Source organism: Podarcis cretensis, assembly GCF_951804945.1.
Source record: "Podarcis cretensis genome assembly, chromosome: 4".
NCBI classification, from domain to species: domain Eukaryota; kingdom Metazoa; phylum Chordata; class Lepidosauria; order Squamata; family Lacertidae; genus Podarcis; species Podarcis cretensis.
This window is the reverse complement of record NC_137173.1, coordinates 74,330,705-74,356,055: the sequence shown is the minus strand read 5'-3', so window position 1 is coordinate 74,356,055 and position 25,351 is coordinate 74,330,705. Positions and strand designations below refer to the sequence as shown.

At 43.1% G+C, this 25,351-nt stretch overlaps 1 protein-coding gene across 2 annotated transcripts in view; it reads right to left on the bottom strand.

Annotated features, from left to right (window-relative positions):
* OCA2 (OCA2 melanosomal transmembrane protein) overlaps positions 1 to 25,351 on the bottom strand; it is a 158,381-nt gene extending 133,030 nt beyond the window's left edge. Inside the window, exons 1-2 of one of the 2 annotated variants that reach the window (XM_079972593.1) lie at positions 25,031 to 25,351; positions 6,407 to 6,702 (exon numbers count right to left, since the gene is read on the bottom strand). In XM_079972593.1, coding sequence (XP_079828719.1) covers positions 6,407 to 6,669 — 263 coding nt within the window. In that variant the 5' untranslated portion in view covers positions 6,670 to 6,702; positions 25,031 to 25,351. The remainder of the gene's footprint in view (positions 1 to 6,406; positions 6,703 to 25,030) is intronic. The other variant, XM_079972592.1, reaches the window with a different exon arrangement.

The window sequence follows — 25,351 nt, the reverse complement described above, 5'->3', positions numbered from 1 at the left end:
TAATAATGCAAATGAAAAGAAATGCACTCTGCACATACTCATGTCACAGGGCTCAGCTAAGCTCTGGGTCCCGTGACTTCACACAACTCAGTTAGGTTTACATATATTTGAAAGGTGACACTCCAAAACAAATGCAAGATTGGCTGTCTAATGCAACCTATGTGTGTTGCAGGGCAGGGGAGAAATGTTGTCTATAGATTAAACATGTAAAATGTATATAAAATTGGCCATATTTCTTGTAATATGGACTATGAGATATTCTGATTTCTAACTAAATAGACTGGAGAAAATATTTCTGGCTCTATAATCCTCTTTAAAACTGTTATACAACTATGAACAGATTTGGAATAGCAACCTTCTGGATACACATTGCTATTCAACCTGTGGTAAAAGAAACAGAAGCTCCTTAAAAGGTTGCTCTAAAGATTTGCCATTTAAAAATTTCTTTTCTTTTTCCTCTGTAAGTTTACCCAACACGTTTGTTCATAATCCATTAAAGAAAAAAGAGTAATTAAAAAAGCAGAAACCAAACTGGGGCTAATAATAATAACAACAACAACAACAACAACAACAACAACAACAACAACAATGGGGCTGCTATGTTGAATCCAGACAAGAGACATGAAAAGAGGGGAAAGGATTCTCTTTTTAATTTAATCCAACTTCTTTGGATGAAAGAGGAAAAGCTTTCAAAATCACACTCTGATTTGGCTAGCCTTAGTAGCACCCATTCTGCATTTTCTCTTGGAAATTGAAGCAAATGTAGCTATCCTGTATCATGAGGGGAAATGCCCTAGCAATGTGTAAAAAACAGAGAGAGAGAGAGAGAGAGAGAGAGAGAGAGAGAGAGAGATCTCCTCTAGATCTTTGCTGATCCAATCTGCATATTCCTTGCAGCACTGATCATTAAAAAAAACCCCAACATAAATACAACTAATAATTCAAAGGAAAACTGCTTTTCCAACTCTCCTCCTCCCACCCCACCTTGGCTTTACCATTCCTTTTATCAGACATATTCATTAAAATCATGTTCATGGTTTTCACTCTAAGAGGTTTACATGATGAAACAGCTGTCAATAAAACCCTAAAGAGGATTGGTGCTCACATGTCGGTGGCATGACTGAAGCGGGTGAAGTTGCTCCTATTGCTCCTATAAAGATTAATGTCTGGATCTATCTGAGGCTGCTGGTATTATTATTATTATTATTATTATTATTATTATTATTATTATTTCTTTAGAACCTTGGGAAATGCACATTACGTAAATCAACAATAGCTGCTGAAGTACTCATCCTAAGAATATAGAAAAGATGAATTCATTCAGGCTTGCAGATCCTTTGCTGGAGTTTTCTACTACATAGAACATTCTTCCCAAAGGACAAGAGTAATGGCTCACCTCACATGCAAGTAAGAAACAAAAAAACCCATTGGGGAAATGTCTCTTTGGTGATGCTACTGGCATCTGTTGCATAAGAACTGCCATGCAGGACCATCTAGTCATGCAGTCAGTCTCCCAACACAGCCGCAATGAAATGCTGGAGAATACAGCTTTGCATTTCTGTTGTCGTCACAGAGAGAGAAACATAAATAGTCAGATTTTCTTCACAGAAAAGAATCAAGGTTAGCAAACCTATTTGTTAGATACGTATTTATTTGAGCGCAAAGAAGAAAAGTTGCACGCAGGAAACATATTAGGGTTGGCAAACCGATGAATTAAAGCAACTGGCGTTTTATTCTCTCATATATCCTCCTGAATGCCTCTCAAATGCTCACAAAGCAAATAAATCGTCTCTGCAGAAGGCATGGAGATTTTGCTCCATTTCTCCGCTAGCTCATCCACTTGCCAGCCCAGGTGCTACTGCCCCCAAGATCCAGTGTCCCAGAGTCACTAGCATTGTCACTGGTCACCTTCCTCCTCCCTGGCCAGTGTGGTGATCCACTGCTGTTTGTGTCACCTCGTCCCAAGAAGTCAATTAGGAAGGTGACCAGAAACAGTGGGCACTGCTACCACATCCCAAACAGCACACATAAGCCAGCAGCATGCATGGAAAGGGAGCGTGTCTCAGGAGTGGCACCTCTGCCTGAAGGGACACCCCCAAAGTCCCTTGGCCACACTTCAGCCCCTCCACAGCCTGTTGCTGACTGACTGCTGAGACCCAAGGTGGGCACAGGAAAGTCATGCCTCTTCCTCACCACCATTGCATGTTGGCCAGCTTCTCATCCAACCCTTCTGCTGCCAAGTCTAAGGGGAGTAGGTCTAAAGGAAGCTGGTGAGGTCAGTAAGGGGCTGGGGGCTTTGATGAGTTCTAAGGGAAGCTGGAAAAGGTCTACGGGGAATGGGGGGTTGTTGAGCCGGTGCGAGTAGCAGGGGGTGGCAAGGGAAGAAATCAGGGGCACAGCCCCTGGTATATGGCATGTTTGTGAGAGAGATAGTTCTGAGCACTGCTAGGAGAATGTGTCACTCCAGGCACTTGACTGTTACATCTCCTTAGCAATGTCACTTTCCCACTCCTTACGTTGCAGGAAAATACGAAACAAAACATTCATTTATTACTGAAGCCAACAAAACACTTTTTGCTCTTGGTTTTGCCTCCCTTGAATGGCAAGGCAATGGCTCAAAATCTAGTTGTAATCCCCTTTTAAGTCCATGTAAATCTTTTGTCAATACCACATCTTGTGGCAGTAAATTCTGTAAGTTCATTATGTGTTGTGGATCCTTCTTACTAACACAAGAAGCTGCCGTATATCAAACCAAAATGTTTGTCCATCCAGTCCAGTATTGTCTATTCTGGCTTTCCAGGCTCTGTGCCAGAGAGAGGCCTTTTCAGTCTCTTGCTCCCAATCCTTTAATCTGGAGCTGCCAGGGATCAAACATGGACAGAGGCAGTCAGTAGAGAGGGGCAGCGTTGGACACCAAAATGGTGTCAGAAGTTCAAGAGGCTGATAATGATGATGATAGCAGCGCCATTTGGTTGCCTTGTCTAAAACTGAAAAAAGGCTCAAGGGACTTTTTCTCATGAGGAAGGTGAACTACCCTCCTGAACATTTTTTGTGTTCCCCCTTTTTCGCATCTTTCACCTCAGGCAACAAACTCTACAGTATCATCCTTTGTGAGATGGAAGGCACTCTACATGGTTTCGGATACAGGCACATCAATGCTTACTAACCCAAGTTTTCAAGCCAAGTTCAAAATGCCAGCCTTCAGCAACCTGGTGTCTTCCAACTGTTTTGGACTACAACTCTTAGCAGTCTGGTGGAAGTTCACAACTCCAAAATATCTGGAGGGTACCAGGTTTGTAAAGGCTGTAGTAAATAATAAAATAGGCAAGACTTACTAGGGAGTGGGGAAAGATGTGTGCAATTTCCCACACATGTACACAGATCCTCAGATTTTCAGATGTACTTGGGCAATTTATGAATTTCTGAGCTATCGCTCCAAGAGAATAGCTGATCTCAAAGAAGATGGTTGCTAGATCAGACAGATACTAGTACTTCACATAGCAAGGCTTTCTCACTTTAAGACTGCATCCCACCATACATTTAAAGCACATTTCTAGCACATGGCTTCTCCCCCAGAGAATCCTGGGAATTTTAGTTTGTTAAGGGTGCTGGGATTTTTAGGACTGAGTGGGTGCATCCTTAGACTGCCACTATCCATGCGGTTTCTGTCCCTTCATGGAAGACCCAAGAGAAGCTAGGAGAGCAAAAGGGTTTAGCATCCTCTCCAAGTCCTCAGGTGTTCAGACTACCATCCTCCTCCTGAATTGCAGGGCTACACGAAGGAAAGAGCCCCATCCGGGAAATGCCTGTGAGACTAGCCAGGGGACTAGTCCCTCACAAGGTGGTACACCCTTGCCAGGGCTGCTGCTGCTCTTACTGGTAACAGAGGCAAGAGAGCCTGGGGGAGCAGAGGCATTTACAAGCCTGCCTCCTATCTTCAGATGCTCTGATTGTGACTCTGTACCTCAGATTTCTTTCAAGGTAAAAAGGTAAAGGTACCCCTGCCTGTACGGGCCAGTCGTGTCCGACTCTAGGGTTGTGTGCCCATCTCACTTAAGAGGCTGGGGGCCAGCGCTGTCCGGAGACACTTCCGGGTCACGTGGCCAGCTGCTCGAAGCTGCTGTGGCGAGCCTGCACCAGCGCAGCACACGGAAACGCCGTTTACCTTCCCGCTATAAAGCGGTACCGATTTATCTGCTTGCACTTAAGGGTGCTTTCGAACTGCTAGGTGGGCAGGAGGTGGGATCGAACGACGGGAGCTCACCCCGCCGCGGGGATTCGAACTGCCGACCATACGATCGGCAAGTCCTAGGCACTGAGGTTTTACCCACAGCGCCACCCGCTTTCAAGGTACTACGTATTTAATAATAAAATAATAATAATAAATTTATTATTTATACCCCACCCACCTGGCTGGGTTTCCCCAGCCACTCTGTGTGGCTTCCAACAAAATATTAAAATACAGTGGTCTGTTAAACATTAAAAGCTTCCCCAAACAGGGCTGCCTTCAGATGTCTTCTAAAAGTCTGATAGTTGTTCCTCTCTTTGACATCTGGTGGGAGGGCGTTCCACAGGGCGGGTGCCACTACCGAGAAGGCCCTCTGCCTGGTTCCCTGTAACTTGGTTTCTCGCAGTGAGGGAACCACCAGAAGGCCCTTGGTGCTGGACCTCAGTGTCCGGGCAGAACGATGGGGGTGGAGATGCTCATTCAGGTATACTTTACCGAGGCCATTTAGGACTTTAAAGGTCAACACCAACACTTTGAATTGTGCTCGGAAACATACTGGAGCCAATGCAGATCTTTCAAAACCGGTGTTATGTGGTATCGGCAGCTGCTCCCAGTCATCAGTCTAGCTGCTGTATTCTGGATTGTAGTTTCCGGGTCACCTTCAAAGGTAGCCCCACATAGAGCACATTGCAGTAATCCAAGTGAGAGATAACTAGAGGATGCACCACTCTGGCGAGACAGTCCACGGGCATATAGGGTCTCAGCCTGCGTACCAGATGGAGCCGATAAACAGCTGCCCTGGACACAGAATTGACCTGCGCCTCCATAGACAGCTGTTAGTCCAAAATGACTCCCAGGCTGTGCACCTGGTCCTTTAGGGGCACAGTTGCCCCATACAGGACCAGGGAGTCCTCCACACCTGCCCGCCTCCTGTCCCCCAAAAACAGTACTTCTGTCTTGTCAGGATTCAACCTCAATCTGTTAGCCGCCATCCATCCTCCAACCACCTCCAGACACTCACACAGGACCTTCACTGCCTTCACTGGTTTAGCCTTCCACTCCCTTTTCTAATAGCGAATTGCCTTCTTTCTGTTCACTGGTAGATGTGGAGTTGCTGCTTATATTAAGTTATCTTGCATGACACCAGCATTTTTTTCCTTTTAGTATATCTCTTTTCCTTTTCATATCCCACTCATCTATTTGTGAAGTTACGGTTTCCTTATTTGTTTGCCCCACTATGTATTGCTTGGCATTGACGTACACTGGGCATCACTTACCAGGGGGAACGAGACCCACCTGCTCTCCCACCTTCCACTGGTTGACTTCACCTGGAGGCTCTTCCACTTCTGCATCAGAGACTGGTTAAGTGGCAAGAGCCAGGTGGCAGCAGAATGTATTTGGTGCTGATATGTATTATGCAGCAACTCTATAACCAGGCTTTTTATTATGATATGCATTTTGTATTTTCAGTTTGCATTTTTATGCTGTAAGCCACCCTGTGACCTTTGGTTGAAGGGTGGTATATAAATTTAATTAATTAATTAGTAAATAAATAAATAGAAATATTTATTCGTCCAGTTGGGAGAGATCCTTTGGAGCACCTCACAGTCTCATTGGATTTTCATCAATCTGACTAATTTGGTGTCATTGACGAACTTGGCTACCACACCAATCAGCCCCAAGGGGCGGCACCATAGGTGCACTTTGCCCCATGTAATCAAACTCTGAAAGAATGGCTGTTGTTCAAACTTTCGTAACAGGAGTACAATGCATCATTTTTACAACTAGAGCAGTCAACCATAATTAGAGAGTTAATTCCTTTACTTTGGCCATTTATGTTTCAACTTTAAGCAGTACAAAGGCATCCTTTTGGTGAGCATTTGGTTTAAATAAAACATCAGTAAGGAAAACAAGATATCAGAAAACATTGCTCCCCCCCCCAAAAAAAATGCATGCAACACAGCTGCTATAAAAGCAGGTATTAGTTCTGAAACCTGCTGAGAGAATATCCTTTCCCAGCAATTGGCCACTCCAACCTCCTAACTAAGCCTCTTTCCCATTAATTATATTGCAGGAAGACATTAAATAAAACATTTATCGACTGAGTCAGAGAATAAAAACAACCACACCAATATGCCATCAGATGAAGCAGAATCTGTTGACTCTGGTTTTCCTTACCTTCCCTGCATGGAGAGTGGGCTGAAATCTTTCCCCAGGGTAATGCAACATTCCTGTTCCGGAGCACTGCTTGGGTAGGGCTTGTGTGGCTCTCCCTGAACAGCCATCATCTCCTTCAACAGCTCCAGCTCACTGAAATTGTTGGGAATCGGTTCTGCTGCTACACCTCCGAGCAAGTCCACGTGGTGTGGGATAGGGGCCTGGGTCAGCTCCATATCTACTTTTCTAGACATGGCGCTGTCATCTTTGTTGTCCAAGTACATAGCTCTGTTGCCTGATGAATTCTGTGTTCTTGCCTGAAAATCAACAAAAATAAAACAATCAGGAGTCAATAAATACAGAAGTCTGTTGCAAGTACAGAAATCTAAAGTGTTGTGCCTGAATGAGGCTGTGCAGTTCTTAAAAATGATCCATCACCTTCCCGAAGCCAAGTACAGAGTACCTTTGCATACACCCTAGTCAAGAGAAAGTCATGGGATCATCAGTTTGCTACCTGCTTGTCATGTTTGATCCATTTTCACTAAAATCAGTGGCTGTGTAGAATTCCTACAGGCTTCAAAAACTCCAAGGCTTCCCTGAGATCTGATGTCTAAAACAGAACAAGCATTTGCACATAGATGAGCCATTTATCTACATTTAACCTATTAATATTCCTTTGGATATCCATTCCTTTGCATATCCATTTGTACCAAAATGTACAAGTGGTGCATGTGAATTAAGGCTGTATTGCCTTTGTAGACATAAATTGTGATGTGCATTGGTAAACCATAAATAAAGTGTTGCACTGCAATTATAGAACATCAAAAAAGATATTTGGGCCATCATCAGGTGAGGAGTTGACCAGTTCCAGGATGTCCAGTATTGCTTTTAGAACTGAAATCTCACATTGGACTTGAATGTGCTTCTTGCCAGTCAGCATGTGTCATGCAATCACCTCCTTCCTCAGCTAAGCCTGTTCAACTGGATAATGCAAGTTGCAGGTCACACATCTTCTCATGGAATGCAACAGATATTTACTACATGCTACAAGTGCAGAGCTGGAGTTAAGTGCTTGGACTATGACCACCACTTAGAGGTAGATCATCTGCTTGCATACAGAAGTTCCCAAGTTCATCCTGTGGCATCTCCAGTAGACAGAACTTAGAGAAATCCCTGAAATCCTGGAGATGTACCGCCAACCCATGTAGACAATACTGAACTAGACCAATGGCCTGATTCAATATAAGGCAGTCCTAAGTTCCTATGCTTTGGTTCTGGCCAAGTCTGGATTCCTTGGTACAGAAGCAATGCACAGTGGATGCTTTGGCAGGTACATCTTGAGGACAATGATGTTGGTGCATTTGCAAGTAATCCGATTTTAGCATAGGCTATAGAAATGGAAGGGTTTCCTTCCACTATCATCTCCAACCAAATAGATTTTGCAAGATTTGACCATGCACGAAAACCTTCAAAGCCTGTTTGGTCTGAGATGATAGCTGAACAAAACAAATGGATGTGCAAGTCCTGGACAATGATGGCTTTATCATACCACCTACAACTTTGAGGGGGAAAGCACAAGATAACTGCCTAGCACGATTTCATAGCCTAACCCTTATGTATCAGGAATAGGCCAGGGCCCTCTAGAACTATAAGTCCCATCAGCACCAGCCAGCATGGCCAATGGTCAGGGATGATGAGAATTATAGTCCAACAACATCAAGAAGGCACCATGTTGGTTCCCCCTTCTATTTATGTTCCCTCGGGGTAAAAGGAAACATTATGGGGAATGTGTCACTTCTGTCAGTCCCTATCACCCCCATGGTAACATGTAGTAGCAAGAAAGACGGCATTTCCTTGATCCAACTCCAGTTTCTTGGCTGTTGTAGGACAGCAAACGCTACCCATTCCTTGTAATAGAGGCCACAAGCTCAATAGGACTTATTCCCTCCCAGAAAAGCACGGGGGGTTGCAAAGTGTTAAGATCACATCTGAAAATGACTTAAGGAAGCTCCCAGTTCACACATAATCTGGCAATATTCCTGTATTCATTATTCACAGGGAAAATGAAAAGGAATGAAGTTGCCCAGGAGGTGAGCAGGACCCCAGAGTGAGGGAAGCTGGCCATATGGATCACATAGTCAATGCTGGCCCTGTGTGCCGTGCCTTGATTGCTATCAGGACTGGCTCATTCTTGTAGATCTTAGCTGAATCAATATCCCTGCTCCCTGAAACCAGAAGAAGTTGGATCTATGTACAGTACGCATATGCTGATGAAATACTCACTTTCTTTTCTCTCTCTCACACATGCACACACACAATGTTGGGAATGGATTGCTTAAGAAGGAGTTGTGTTGTATGAGTAATGTGTGTGTGTGTGTGTGCCTGTCAGTATATCTGAGGGCACACACAATGCTTAACAGATGTGCCTGTGTGGGCGAGTAAACTGATTGCCACAGCTAAGTAGTATTTTATTAAGCTTGTCCATTTTACAAGGCAGCATTAAATACACATTTAAGCAATGATTCACAGAAAGGGCTTCCAGGCACAGTGGCATTCTGAAAGGCATGAAATGCTATAAATTTGGAACTGTGATGTTTTTCACCCACCTCGCAGTGTGTGTCGATCATTAATGTCATCATACACTGTAGCAATGTGATTTTTAAATAAACACACACACACACACAAGCACACACTGACCTCTTGTGGCAAATAAGCAGAGGTTTCTTTAACTCCCCACTCCTGGTAAGGGGCATGTGTAAAAGGTTTCTCTGCGAAATGGGTACAATAATAACATTTACATACACATGTTTAATCAAAGCAAAACCCCACAGTGTTCAGTGGGGTTTACTCCAAGGTAAGCATGCATTAAAATCGTAGCTTTATGTTTGTAGTGCTTTTCCATGATAACAACAGCAAAGGGCAGATGCCTACCCTGACAAGCTGACAATTTAATTTTTAGATGGGATGGGGGGAGGGGAAAAGATGTTCCTGTGTTTGGCTTAGCAGAAGACTTTTGCCCAGCCCTCTACTGATCCAGAACTGCGGGGCACTTTTTGAATTCATTTTGGACTTTAAATTACTGGGTTGAGAGATCTTACATTGTGCAGAGGTATAAATCTTTGAAAGAAACTCATGGAAGAGACCATATTTTTGTGGAGGGAACCATACTTTGCATGCAGAAAATAATTACAGTGGTACCTTGGGTTAAGAACTTAATTCGTTCTGGAGGTCCATTCTTAATCTGAAACTGTTCTTAACCTGAGGTATCACTTTAGCTAATGGGGCCTCCAGCTGCCGCCACACCATTTCTGTTCTCATCCTGAAGCAAAGTTCTTAACCCGAGGTACTATTTCTGGGTTAGCGGAGTCTGTAACCTGAAGTGTCTGTAACCTGAGGTACCACTGTACTTGGGAGAACATGAACACAGTATAAACTTTGGGCTTTTAAAAATAACAATATAGAGAGATATAACATAAGACAGGATTTAAAACCAAAAAAGCAAATGGGAATAGATATTGCACCCGCCTCTGGTTTGCCCATAGTAAAACATGGTAACTGTTCAGATAAGGCTGGTAGTATTTACTTTTGGGAATTTCTCCTCTAAATGGGGCATGCAGCAATCAGTGGAAACGAGTGTCTTGTGTTTGGTATTGGGGACTTCTGGAAAGAAAGCAGCTATGTTGTGCTCAGGTGAGGAGCAAATAGAAGTAGGGGTGTGGCATTAGAGATCAGGCACATGATAAATGACCATCCAAACGGCATTGCACTATGAAGCTTCCTCACCGGCAGTGACCGACTGCAGACATTTCACAGTTACTTTGACTTTTCAGATTTTCTACTGTAAAGTGAAATCTGGATTAAACTTCTTTTTTAAAACGTGTCGGCTGTGGGGGTTTTTTGGCCTCATGGACATGAGCAGCACTGTTTCCTGGAATCATCCCCAGGCCCAAGAACAAATAAAAATAAGTCCTAAAAAGTAGCACCATAAAAACACAACATTGAAACAAGATAAAGTTTGCCTTGTTTACTGGGCGGACAGGACTCTGGCCTTGCCCATGTCAGCTATGAAATTTCAAATAAATAGCTATGAAATACCGTCTCTAGTATCTGTAAACCTTACTGTAGCCCAGACATTGCTAGAACTAGGGAAATGCATTTCCCCTGCTCCCTGTTCCTGTGGGAAATTGCAGTCAAACATAACTGTGTGTAAATGCTAGACAGTGCATGAAGGGGTTAAGACCAGAGAGGTCTGTTCCTAGATTCAGCTAGGCCACACACCCTTACCTCCATGAAGAAGGAAATGAAGCTGCTTCTCTTACTGTTCCTCACTCTTTTCCAGCTATGTAATCCACCAGGATGAACATGTCTGAACTTGATACAATCTCATGTTTGAAACTACCCGCTGTATTTTGCACCCAACAGTAATCTACCTGTGTTCTCCTTGCTGCTACATAGAATAACACATGAACCAGACCTTTGGATTTAGTAAGTCACTTACTTAACAGTGTGTGATCTGTTCATTGCGAGAGGGGTAAAGAGATGGGGCAAGAGCTTTAAAGCAAACTAAATGGGATATATGAAAGGGTTTAACAACCTATGTTCCATGCTATTATAAGGTAAAGGGACCCCTGACCATTAGGTCCAGTCGCGGACGACTCTGGGGTTGCAGCGCTCATCTCGCTTTATTGGCCGAGGGAGCAGATGTACAGCTTCTGGGTCATGTGGCCAGCATGACTAAGCCGCTTCTGGCGAAACCAGAGCAGCGCACGGAAACACTGTTTACCTTCCCACCAGAGTAGTACTTATTTATCTACTTTGACGTGCTTTCAAACTGCTAAGTGGGCAGGAGCTGGGACCGAGCAACAGGAGCTCACCCCGTCACAGGGATTCAAACCGCTGACCTTCAGATTGGCAAGCCCTAGGCTCTGTGGTTTAGACCACAGCGCCACCCGCATCTCATTCCACGCTATACTGCTACATAATTCTGAGAGTGTTTTTAACTGCGGGCAGCACAAAGCCCTGCATTTTGAATCTAGGCACCCAGCTGATTCTTTGTTAATTACCAACATGTGGGTCAGATCTATTTCCACCACTACATACCATATTTTTCCATGTATAACACGCCCCCATGTATAAGACGACCCCTATTTGGGGGGGGGGACTCCAAATTGAGGAAATGGGGGGAGATTGTCCAGACTTGTTGAGCTTTCTTCAGGGGGAACTGATGACAATTGCTCACCTGCCTGACTGCCACTGCCAATCACACGCATCGACGAACCCACCAATCATCTGTCCGCTAGCAGCCACCAATTGACCACCCAATTGCCACAGCAGCAATGCAGCTGGCTGCTACTGCTGCTGCCATGGCTTGTTGGGAAGTTGTATAAAATACCAAAATGACACGATCTCTCTGCCTTGTGGGTATATGAATGTGAGCAGCCACTTTGCCAACTAAGTTCAGTTTTACACAACCATCACAAAGCACTGGTCTTCAACTGGTGGGTCACCCTCACAAGCTACAACTAAGTGGCAATCTTAGCGGAGATGGGTCACATTGTCTGTCCCATAAAAAAAACCCTTGAGCGATCAGGTGGGCTAAACAGATAGACACAGCAAAGGTAAAAATAATATATAAAATTAACAAATAAAAATGGTTCATATCTTGTCAGTAGATGTTAAAATTGGATCTCGAATCTAGAAATCAGTAAAGTTAGCTTCTTCTCTTCCCCACACCCCACCCTCTCCTTGTAACTTTGAGTTAGAGATGTTTGCTTGTTATGTTTCTCTGATTTCTGTTCTGCCATGTAGTCTGCATGGACTCCCTGGACTGCCTGCATAGTTAAAGAGCTAAAACTGGTTGAGAAAAGTATGGATTTCAATAAGATCTCAATCCATGGTTTAAATTACACCTCATAAAGTAAGATATCACAACACAGCAGAAGAAGCATTAAGACTTATGAAGAGAACATCCACCTCGCCTTGCAAACACTAGCTAAAATAAAGTACACTAAACACCCTGACCCAATGTATCTTTACAATGCTATGAAATTTGTATTTTGTGAACTGCTTAGAGCCTTCTTGCTATTAAGATAGATACATGCAAAGCAGCAGTCTGGGCTACAGATGAAGGGAGCTTAATAATAATAAACTAAAACCCTAAGAAGTATCTCTCAGCATGGAAAGAGGAAGCAGCAGGGGCTGATGCCAACCCTTCATTCTCCTCCTGTGCATCCAACAGTTAAGTCTTTATCACTTTTATAAGCAGCCCTGGCAGAGAGAACTGTGTTTGCAATTTCTATGTGCACACAGACTTCTACATCCTGCCAAAGATACTCGCGTTGGGAACCCAGTGTGCCAGAACAGCTAGAGCATAGATGGAGAAGTTGTAGCCTTCTGGATACTGCTGGACCACAACTCTCCATCAACCCTGACCATTGGCCAGGCTGGCTGGGAACAATGGAAGTTGAAGTCCAACATCACCTGGACAGGTTTCCCATCCCAGGGCTAGAACACCAGACTTAGTCTAGGGAGATCTTGGTGTGAATCGCTCATCAGCTACAAAGCTCACTGGGTGGGCTTGAAGCCACTCCTGTATGTGGTAATGTGTATTACTTCATACACAAATCTAGTGAACCCACAGACCCCAACTGCTCGTTCTGCTGAATGAGGCCCTGAACCTCATCCCAAAAGTCCTACCCAAAGTGCACCATTGAGGTTCCTCAACATCAGGGAGTAGAGAAAACGACTTCCAGGTCGGGGGGGGTTAACTTATTGCCAGGCAGGCTTGAGCCCTGCCATTCTCTTCTTCTAGAAGTTAAGCTCTGCAGAAATATAAAATCAGTGTCAGTTCCCTCCCACCCGTTTTGTTTTTAATGCTTTAGGCTTCCAAGAGAACAATGGCTTTAAAACCTGTCTAGAAGCTACCCAGCAGCCTTTCAAGCTGAGAACCAAGCTTTCTAAAACACATCTCAGAAAAATGTATTATTGTACCCAGAGTGACATCTCCAGATTATTGTTATTCAGTGATGTCAATCTTTCTTATGTCTAAGTTGATAAACGGCAGGTGCTTCAAGTTTGCAGCTCCACAGCAGCATACTAATGAATAGCAACGGCACATCCCTAGCCTGATAGAGGCTGTGTTTCCTTTTCAGGAGTGTAGGAACACAGGATCTGTCTTTGGCTGAACATGCACTATACCTTTAAAGCATACTCAAAACACATTCCCCACCTCAAAGGACTCTGGGTACTGTAGTTTGCTAATGGTTGCTTGGAACTGTAACTCTGTGAGAAGCAAACGACAGAGCCCAGAATTCTTTGAGGAGGGGAAATGTGCTTCAGATATGTTTTAAAGGTATAGTGTGTTTGCAGTTTTGTGCAGAATCAGACCATTGGTCCACCTAACTTCGTATACTGACTGGTAACAGCTCTCAGGGTTTCAGGCAGGTGTCACTCCTAGTACAGTAATAGCTGGAGATACCAAGAACTATACTTGACCACAGCTAGAGCTCTTCCCTTTTCACAGAAGTGATGTTTGGAGACAAACTCTTTATCCCCAAAAGATTCAATTCACAGAGTGATTTCCCATCTTTTTCATGGGCCATCCCATCATATGCTGATGGAACCAGTTATGTTGATCTGCTGTTAATACCATGTTTCCATAGTCAATCTTTAAGGGGCTATTATAATTTATAGGGGGGGCAGCACATTGTTTTTCTTGTTGTTCAGGAGGCAGCCCAAGATTGCTGTTTGCAAAAGGGCTTTCCTTGAATCTCTGGTTTTCTTTGAACTACTGTTCTTCAAACCTCCAGACTGAGGGTTCAATCCCACTGGCAAAGCAGCCCCCAGCAACATTGAAGCTTCTGCTCATCAGCTGGTGAGTGAAGAGTGCAAATCTGCTGACTGCAGGGTCTGCTTTGCCAGTGCACTCCCCACAAGGAATGTTCTGGTGAAGCAGATCCCATCAGGATTGAAACTTCTGCTCTCCAGCTGATGACCAGAGGGTTCATCCTGAGGGCTGCAAGGGTCATCGCAACTGTATTCGTCAGTTTTGTCTTCTGTCTTTGTTACAGATGCTATAGGCCAGGCATAGGCAAATTCGGCCCTCCAGATGTTTTGGGACTACAACTCCCATCATCCCTGACCACTGGTCCTGTTAGCTAGGGATGATGGGAGTTGTAGTCCCAAAACATCTGGAGGGCCAAGTTTGCCTATGCCTGCTATAAGCAATGTACTGGGTGCTAGAAATGTGCTTTGATTATCCCATATTGTTAATCCAACATTAACTATTTAACTTTGTCCACTGTACCAACTCTTCCTATTCTTTCTTGGACACCTATAGAAGGTTTGAGATGCTTGTCCATAATAGCCTTCTAAGTTGAGGATATCCAGTCCATAGCTCCCACAATTCTCTCTCCCTACAGATGTAGCCAGCCTTGCTTTCTTCCCTTGACAATATATCTGTTTATTATTCTTGTAAAGCAGAGCTTTTCAAACTTTTCAAGTTGGTGACACACTTTTTAGACATGCATCATTTCACAACAGGGTAATTCAATTTTACTGGCAAACCAGAGGTTTAACTAACCCCTTTCCAGCCCCAGAAGGAGCACAGGGAGCGTTCGCACAACACACCTACACACTGCAGCCGACACACTAATGCATTGTGACACACAGTTTGGAAAGGTCTGTTGTAAAGTCTTGGTTGTCAAGTCTTGCTTGGTTCACTCTTTGCAATGGAAGGCAATTATATACTTCTGGTAATCTCACCTTTTTTTTATTCAGCCAGATGTCACATACTGGGACAAGATTTCACTTTCTGTTAGCTTAAATTTAAGTCATGCCACTTGTCTACAGTTCCTTTAGACTTTTCTCAAGTTTCATGTCTGACTCCTTGCTATCTTATAGGAAAATCTGCTTTCATGACATACACTTCACCATATACATGTATATATATGTAAATGTACATATACATTATGCCTTGGTTAGTGATGTGGGTGGAGCAGGAGTCAGATCACTTTGTTCTGCACATCTGGGCTAGTGGAGGGGGTCAACCACAGAGAGTAAAAATCTCTCTTCTGAAAGAGCCAGTCCATGCTTAGGTTCATTTCAGTTTACCATGGGGTAAGCAGAAGAACACAAGAACATTGCATTATGCTGGTGTAAGAGCTGCTGGTACAGCAGAACTATGAAAATGGTCAGCCTGATGGGACCAAGTAAAAACACCACGTGGTTGGGGTTTACATTCCTGAGTTTTCCTTCTTCATTTTTAGGTGTGTTTCTTTTTTAAATTCATGAAGGGGGGTGGGACATAGCCTTAACTTCTCTTGAGGAGGAATTGCATTCTGGCATTGTTTATTAAACTCACTCCCCACCACTACTTTGAAATACTGTAGTCATTTTAATGTAAGTAAGGAATCCTTTCTGCACCGATTCTCTACCAGAGGAAATGAATAATAAGCTGGAAGAGGTTCTGGGGCAAAGTTGCTCGGTTGAGCAGAATCGCACGACAGCTGAACTTCCTTTCCAAACAGCAGGAATTAGTAGTGATGGGCAGGAAAATGATCTTGCTACAGAATTGGAATGCAAGACTAATCACCTCCATCAGCATGTGATCCTAAATTGCAGGGATGCTCCGCATTAAAGAGAACTCAGGAATATTCCATGACTGTGTTGCAGTTCAGTTCAGTTCAGTTCAGATTGCACTTTGAAAACTGGAGCAAATATTGCCCATTTGATACCAGTATAATCATAAGAAATGCCTTGCTGTTTCATATCAAAATCCATTTAGTCCAGCATTATATTATATTATTTGAATTGCCACCTTTCCTCTAAGGAGCTCAAAGAGCTCAAAACGTACATGCTGAGAGGAAGTAACTGGCCCAAGGTCACACAATGAGCTTCACAACTCAGTGAGAATTTGAATGCTGGTCTCCCAATTCCCAGTCCAACACTCTACTGCACTACAATGGCTCCCATCAACAGCCAACCAAATGCTTCTAGAAGCTCACTAGTGAGGCTTGGTGAGGGCAGCGCCCAGTCCCCCCCTCCCCATTAGGATTTTTATCTATCCGAGCTGCTCCAGCAAGTGTTACCATGAATTGTATACATCATGTGAGTGTCTGAGTGAGCGTGAGAAAGGAAGTCTGTGTTATCTCTTCCTTCTGAGTACTATTGGAAGTTGGTTTCACTTCTGTGTGTGTCGCAGTTCTGTACTGGTGTTCAGAGAGCACAGATATACTGATCGAGTCTCTGTATATAAGACTGTAAATAAAGTAGTTTTAGAACTACGATTGAGTCTTTCTTCTGCTATGATATGCCAGAAGACTGGCATGCTCTTTTCAGAAGAGAAGAGTCACTTATTACTGGCCACTCTGGACCAAAGAAGATTTACAGCCAGAGAGAGCCACCAGGGGACGCTCCGGAGACTTGGGGAAGTTTCAGCCTTCCCAGGGCGTTTTTCCAACACCCTCCCCACACCCACCCACACCAATCCTTTGTCATGGCTAATTGTACACACATACTTCATGAATTTGCTTTTTTCCTCTTCTTCCTTCTGTTTCTCTTTTAAATGAGAAAACAACACTACAAGTGGGCCCTGCAACAAAATGTTGCCATTTGGAGTGTTTTTGCTCAGCTTACGAACCAGCCAGCTACCTAGCTATGTTGCCCTCCTTCCAGGATAGAAACCAAGGAAGCTGCCTCGTGCAGGGTTCTATCCAGCTCAGTAATGCTTACATGGACTGGCAGCATCTCTCAAAGGTTTCGGACAGGTCACATTCCCAGCCCTACTTTAAGCTTCCTGGGGTTGGACCTGGGACATTCTGTGTGTAGTGCAGAGGCTCTACTACCAAGCCACAGCTCTTTCTGCTCCACCCAGGTTCCCATTCCACCACCGACCCAAACCAGTCACCATCCCAAGCCCTGTCCTGTTTTGGTAGGGTCTGTAGGATCTCCCCTTCTGCACACCTCAAGTTCCAAACAAGCCTGCTGACATCTCCCCTCTTGCACACGGGTGGTGACATTTTAGCTCTGGCCTGGAGAACGAGAAGACCTATTAATTACGTGTTCATCCTGATTTTGCAGGGAGATCCCATGATGTTGGCTGTTTAATAAGCACCCTGTCTGATTTGTTTGTGGGGAGGCTCGGCAATGTTGCATCAAAGCAAGTCTTTTCCCAAACTTTTGGCTACATTTTCCTTATCATAAATAATAATAATAAACAATATTTGCAAGGAAATGGCTTTGTTGTGCAAGACCTGCCAGTAAGCTGCAATTTGCAGGTGTGTGATTGAAATCCCACCCCAAAATAGCAGCAACCTGAAAGTGCCCTGAGTTTGCTGTTAGTGTTATAGGATAATATGACATAAACCAGTCTGTGGCCCTTCAAGGTGCTCCTGAACTACAGTGAGTGATGGGCAAATCTATCCATTTTGGTTTCTCCAGTATCACATTCTGGTGATTCCCACATTTCTTCTTGATTTGTTTCTTAAACGTCCTCCTGAAAATTCATCAGCATTTTAGTGCTAATTTTTCATAATATACACATTTTGCTTAATAAGCTTGTTTGTTTTTTTAGTAAAGCAATTCTCCCTGGTAGAATGCTTCTTACATGTTATTTTCACCAATATATGTATTTCTACGCACACTTTCCCACAGTCTATGAATTTGTGTGCACATTACTTGGCTGGCGAACTTCATTGCAAAATTCAGAGTTGTGCAAATTTTGGAAGATCGCTGTGTTTCAGTTTTCCCAAAAAAAGAGTGAATTAGGTAGATTTCCCATTAAATGTAAACTGGATTTAATTTCTACCCCATCTCCAGCTCCCATCATCCCTGTCATCTGGAGAGATACAGTTTCCACATCCTTCTAACAGAGGGTTAAAAAAAAAAGAAAGAAATCATGGGTTGGGAGGTAATCTGTTGGGGCCCTATTTAGAGTACAAAATGTGTCTAGAAGACTGATATCAAAGCACACTAAAAGAGAAAGATTTATCCAGAGCTTTGATAGTAGTGTAGATACCACATTTTTTGACTTCCCGTGTCTCTCAGCTGACTGACTTGGGGCTTAAATAAAGTTGCCAGAGATTTTAATTAGAATTCCCAGACAGACAAGGGAGTGCTCTGAATAACAGCTGGCTATTCATACTGCTTCATGAGAGGGTTAGCTAGCCTGCCTTGCATCTATGTTTCCCCAAAACTGAAAACCAGTTGCTGTCTTCCACTAGCATAGTTGTAAAAATTTGTCACATGAAGAGTCATCCAAAAAACAGGAAGACCTGCCAGCTATCAGTTCAGAGAAGGCAGATTGTTCATCTCCACATTCAATTCAGATGTAATTGTGTGTGTGTTTTGTACTACTTCACTTCTTAGTTTTAATTTGCCGTGGAAAAATAATTTGCAGCAGAAAATTGTATTTGCCATGTTAAACATACATTAGCTGACTGAGCGTGGCATTGTAAAACAAACTAACTGGGATAAAACAAAAATCCAAAAGAATGGGATTGTTCTTTAATTATCTCAGTGAGTTGTTTAAGCCCCTTGAAAGCAGCTTTCCAAGTATTCACTTAAATGCGCCAATTAAAAATAGTGAATGTCAAATTTATTAATTTAACCGAGGCTGATAATCTAAAAGTACAAATATAGTGAAACCCATTTTGGGTGATCACTCTTTAGAACGTGATTGTTTGCATATGGATTAAGGGAAGGGCTATAGCTCAGTAGGGCATGCTCTGTCTGGTTTGCATGCAAAAGACTCTGGATTGCATCCCAAGTAGAGTTGTGAAAGTCTCTTGCCTGAAATCCTGGAGAGGTGTTGCCAGTCAGTGTAGATCAGGGTTTCCCAATCTTGGATCTCTAGCTGTTGTTGGACTACAACTCCCATCATCCCTCACCACTGGTCCTGCTAGCTAGGGATAATGGGAGTTGTAGTCCAAAAAAAACCAATGGAGACCCAAGTTTGGGAAACTCTGGTGTAGGCAATTCTGAGCCAGTATTGCCAGCATTCCTAAACAATTCTATTTCCAATGTTTCCAGCGTTCCTAAACTAAACTGAAGTTTCCATTAAAGTTTTCCATTAAAATTAATTGTGATCATATAAGCATTCTTATCTGGCAAGTGTGTTCTATTAACATTACTAAAACATTATTCCCTGTGGTTTAAACTTGGTGTGTAAGGGCCACTTTTCAAGTAGGACGTTCAGTGTGAATGTAGCAAGCTAAAATGCAAAGCGTGATGTGAGTTTACAAGCGTGTGCATAGGAACATGTGGAGCTGACTACTACTAGATTGGGCAGGTTGTCTTATCTATCCTAATATTCCCACACTTTGATTGCCTCACAGCAAAAGGTCTCTCACATCAGCCATTCCTTTTAACTGGAGATGTCAAGGGTTGGACCAGAGACCTTTTGCACACAACATTTGCCCTCTTTTTGCTATGAAGGAACATTGATCACGATGCAGCCAGTCTTTGATGACCTTGTTGTCATAGGTGGAAGCTGAGTTGCTGCTGTCTCCAATTACATTGAGTTTATTTCATTCCATGTAAAAAAAGGTAAAGTTAAAGGACCCCTGGACTGTTAAGTGCAGTCAATGGCGACTATGGGATTGTGGCGCTCATCTCGCTTTCAGGCCAAGGGAGCAGGCGTTTGTCCACAGACAGCTTTCTGGGTCATGTGGCCAGCATGACTAAACCGCTTCTGGCGCAACAGAACACCGTGACATAAGCCAGAGCACACAGAAACACCGTTTACCTTCCCACCACAGTGGTACCTATTTATCTACTTGCACTAGCGTGCTTTCGAACTGCTAGGTTGGCAGGAGCAGGGACCGAGCAACAGGAGCTCATTCCATTGCGGGGATTCGAACCGCCGACCTTCCGATTGGCAAATCCAAGAGACTCAGTGGTTTAGACCACAGCATCACCCGCATCCCTATAATTCCTACATTCCATGTAGCCCATGGAGACACAGCTGAGCAAGGAGGGCAAAATCTATACTCAAACCCTTGTGCTGGTAGCCCCACAGGGCACAAAGGCATATTGAACTCCTCAAATGCATTCCCTACAGGTCATAGCAATGGGGGGATGCCTTCACTATACATGCTGCAATTCATTGCTCTCTGTCCTGTTCTTAAGAGTTATACAACTATTTTCTATAGGTTACAACCCAAACTTAATTTCTAGCCAAGAATGAACGGAATTTTTTTTAAAAAAAATCACACAACAGAAATTTCATGAATATCAATGGAAGTTTTGTACACAAAACAAAGGAAAACATATGCCCTTGAATGAATTAAGACCATGCTTTGATCACAAGATTCCTGTTTCAAGTGAGTTAGCTCTAACTCTCCATAAAGTATCTGTCCACATTAATAAAGCTAAATAAGCATAATCTAAATAAAAAGAGGGAAAGTAATCAGAGCAGAAAAACTCAGGAGGCCTGATGTCATGGACTGGTTGGACGCAGATGAATGGTGGAAGGAAACAGTTGGGTAACCTCCGAAAGAAGAAGGCTCAGAGCTCTTCTTTCTGTACACTTGATGCATGCACTTAAAAAGTGTTAAAATATTTGCTGTACTGTCCTAAAATACCACAACTATTCAGAAGCAGTAGCTCATAAACTTCTTCCTAAGGGATCTGCCCAGTGGACTTTTCTCCCTGCCCCTTCAGGATCCATGTAATGTGGTGGGACAACAATGAGTGGTCAGAGTGAAAAGAGGGAGACGACTGAGGAGATGAGGTGTCAAAAACTAAAATGGCAAAGTGAGCTTGGAGAGTATGTGCAAAGAGCAGGCCAGAATCAGAGGCAGAAGCTGGCAAGTGAGATGAGGGAGGCCAAGAGACAGAGATGGGTTATGCTGGTGAAGAGTCACTGATGTCTCCCCCTCCCGCTGTGACAATCTCCCCTTCCCCACTTGTCTCCCAAAACCAGAAGAGGCATGAAAAGAGCAAAGGAGAGGTTGGCTGCATGCAGGCATAGTCTCCAATTGCTCAGGGAAAGCACTGAGGAAATGGGAGTCTCAGCAACTGATTTTTATGGAGGAAGACCACCGGGAATGAGCTGCTCTGCTCATTAGGCAGTCATGGAGTGTGGAGATTGTGCTTTTGCTAATAAGAGTTAACTCCATCTTTAAACTGTGTGATTACTGACCAGCTCCTGTGACACCTATATATGCAAAGATTATATTGGCTTTTATACTATTGTTTCATTGAAAGACTAGTGGGGAGCTCCTGGCACTGCCCAGGAATTTTAATAAACAAATAATATAATTTTTAAAAAACACAGAATTAAATCCCAGGTTAATAATGCAAGTGTGAACAGAAGCTAATATCACAATCACATATAAGCGGGGCAGGGAGTGATGCTGACATGAGTAGATGCAGTTGGAAGCATTGGTTTATAATTCATTATCTAGTGGTTGGGAAAGCAAAATGTGTCTTAAGGAGTGCTAAGGAGAAGACCCAAATAAGCTGGTAAGGCCATTGTTTCGGCTTTGACTGTGCAAATGTTGCTGCTTGAAAATTTTCTCAAGGCATGTTAGGGTTGCATGGATTTGAAATAATACTGAGAAAGAAGCAATGTGATTAGCAAATGGGCTGTACAGTGCATATTTTGGGTTTTTTAGCTACGCTTTTTTACTTCTTTCGGTTTGAAACAGCAGCTAGGTGCCTGCAAGCACTCTGCTCACATTTCACCATACAATCCAATTTGAAGTGCAGAAGCTATGCAGCAACCTTGGGTCAAAATATTACAGATTTTTAAAAAAAACCCTCTGCTATGTGAAACAGATGTTTTTAAATCTTCAGGATTAATCCCTAACCACTTTCTGCCGTTAATGGGATTTAGCACTAACTTTTAATTGGTGGTTCAGAGTTAATCACCTGAGTTAAAAGGGAAGGGGAAAGCATACCCTTGCCACTCCTACTTGCTCTTCTTTCTGTACACTTGATGCATGCACTTAAAAAGTGTTAAAATATTTGCTGTACTGTCCTAAAATACCACAACTATTCAGAAGCAGTAGCTCATAAACTTCTTCCTAAGGGATCTGCCCAGTGGACTTTTCTCCCTGCCTCTTCAGGATCCATGTAATGATCCCATCTAACAGGCCTTGTCTCCACCTACAGCAAGTAACAAAGTGATAGAATGCTTCAGAGTGTAGGTGGTTGGAAGATAGAATGCTTCAGAAATCACAGGGGTTAGAAGAATCTCACATACAGCCAACTTCCTCCCCCACCCCCAAACTCATAACACTATACAGTCGTACATTGGATCCCAAACACCTTGTGAGTTGAATGTTTTGGCTCCCAAATGCCATAAGTCTGGAAATGAGTGTTCCAGTTTGTGAATGTTCTTTGGAACCTGAACATCCGAGGCAGCTTCCATGGCTTCCGATTGGCTGCAGGAGCTTCCTGCAGTCAATCGGAAGCCGTGCCTTGGTTTCCAATCCCTTTGGGTGAGGGAAATCTGAGCCATTTCAATAGACCCAATTTGGGCCCTTGATCTGGGCTCCAAAAATGATGCAACAACAACAAGAATTACACATCCAAATCTGGTGGCTAGATCTCAGTCCAGACCAGCAATCATGTTTTCCACCACCAGTGCTTCAGTCTGTCATGGCTATACATCATACACAGGTGTTTTATAAGCTTACTAGTGTATTCGGTCACTTCCCTGATCTTCTGCTCAGGAAAGCATGCATCGCTGTCATGGAAACCAGGTATCCTAGCAAAGTAATTACTCAACTCCTGTTCAAGCACACCAGGGATGTTTCTTTAAAAACCAGATTAGAAAGGCAACTGACACAAAACCCAGAGTAATACGCTTACACTAGCTTCCTGTTTTGCGCTCAGGCTAATAGCTACCTGGAAACAATCAAATAGGGGTAATTTGGGGCTGACACAAGTTCCAAGCACTGCTTCCCATTTAAACAGCAGGGTGCTGTTGTTTTTTGCTTATCTCACCAACCGCAGTCCTTTAGAGTGTAAAATTAATGCTCTGTGGCCTTTACCCACCTAAATGGTAAATGAAAATATAGGAGGTGACAAATTTATTCCACAATACGCCTGGAGCACAAAAGTTTGACACAAAAAAAAGGCGTAATTTTTAGAAACGCAAGCACAATGGAGTGAAACATTTCTGTGAAAAGAAACTGTTTCCATTCATATACATTGGACCCACCCATTATTGTTAATATTGTTTCATTTCAATCTCTGAGTGGTATGAGATTCCTAGGGTTCGTGTTTCCTTTTGGAAATGAGGCAGAGCAGAGACTGTGGTGTCTTTCTGATATATGGTTTATTTACACATATCTGCAACCTGAGCCTGAGATGTTCAAGGCATCAGTGCACCAAAAAGATCTTGTTTCTCCCTTAGCCACAGCCTTGGATTCAAACACAAATCTCAAATACTGTTCCGACTCTCTTTCTCCGCTAGTTCATATCACTGCAAACTCCCAACTCTAAACTCATGCTTTGTCCTTCTCACTATCTCTGAGTTGAGAGAGGGGCTCCACCCATTTGCCGCCTCAGAGCCTCCATTCCTCTGCTTCCCTTAATGACCCAAGCACTCAGCTCAACTCAGGAAGCTAGCCTGGCTTATATCTTAAAGCTTGTCATAACACTATATTTTCAACTGCTGTGGAAATTTGTAATCAAAATACCAGTTCTAAATATTTTAAACTGACAAACATAGGACATGGCATGCAGGCTGGGGCTGCAATCCTTGCCCCATTTACCTGTGTGTAAGCCCCACTGAACTGAAAGGCAGGGTGGTGTAGTGGTTAGAGTGTCAGACTAGGATCTGGGAGACCAGGGTTCAAATCCCTATCAGCCATGCAACTCCCTGGGTGACCTTGGGCCATTCCTAGTCTCTCAGCCTAACCTACCTCACAGGGTTGTTTCAAGGACAAAACAGAGAGGGAAAATAATTATGTATGCCAACTTTGAGCTCCTTGGAGAAAAAGTTGGGATATAAATGCAACAAAAGAAATAAATAACTCCAAGTCAATAGGACTTCCTTCTGAGTGGACACAAGTTAGGACTTTTCTGTTAGCTAGGTGGCATTTTTCAAACCCAACTGTGATACAAGGGATGCTTTCTATGCCAAAAAAATCTCCTACACAATCATTTATCTGCAGCTCAGTGGTAGAGTGTCTGCAGTGCAAATACAATCCTATACAAGTCTACTCTGAAGTATGTCATATTGGTTTCAATGAGCCACACACAACATCAGATTTGAGTCATTGACTTTGAAAACCTAAAAAGAAAGCGCTAACGTTCCCAACGCTCCATTGACCTCTACTATACAGCATTTCAATAAAAAAGTCTAAAGCTGATTGTTCCAATCCAGCTATTTCAGAGTAACTCCAAATAGTTATCATAACCATGTTTTTCAAGGAACATTGCTGCCTAATTTTTCTCAAATTAAGTTTGAGTTGCCTTGGGGATGAAAAAATTAATTCCCTTCATTTCGGTCAAAGAAGTGGAACACATTTATAAGTACATTCCAACTATCAAACAGTAAACATAACATGCACTTTCAAGTGTTTGTATCAGGGCAACCTTTACCAATGAGTAGTTGTCTCAGAATATTTAACAGTACATTTTAAAGAATATGCTATCAGTGACATAACAAAACAAAAAAAGGTGTCTTACCTGTAACCTGTAGATTTCTTGCCGTCTTCTCAAAAAATGCCACAAAAAAATGGAGGTCGTAAGTTCATTATCAGATTTTGTCAGTTAAAAGAGCAATAAGCAGCTCAAAACTTTCCATTCGTGTAAAGGCTGTGTCTAAATGAAATGGCTCGCAGAAGAACTGGGTTCAGCATCTGTGATTCTACAAGTGTCCATTCCATGCACTGCACACAGGAATGAAACAAAAATTCCTAGGTTCACCATCATGTGACACCAAACATAGACGCTGGCGCTTGCTTTGACTATTAGCAATTTTCACTGCATTAACAAGGCTCTTTTTAA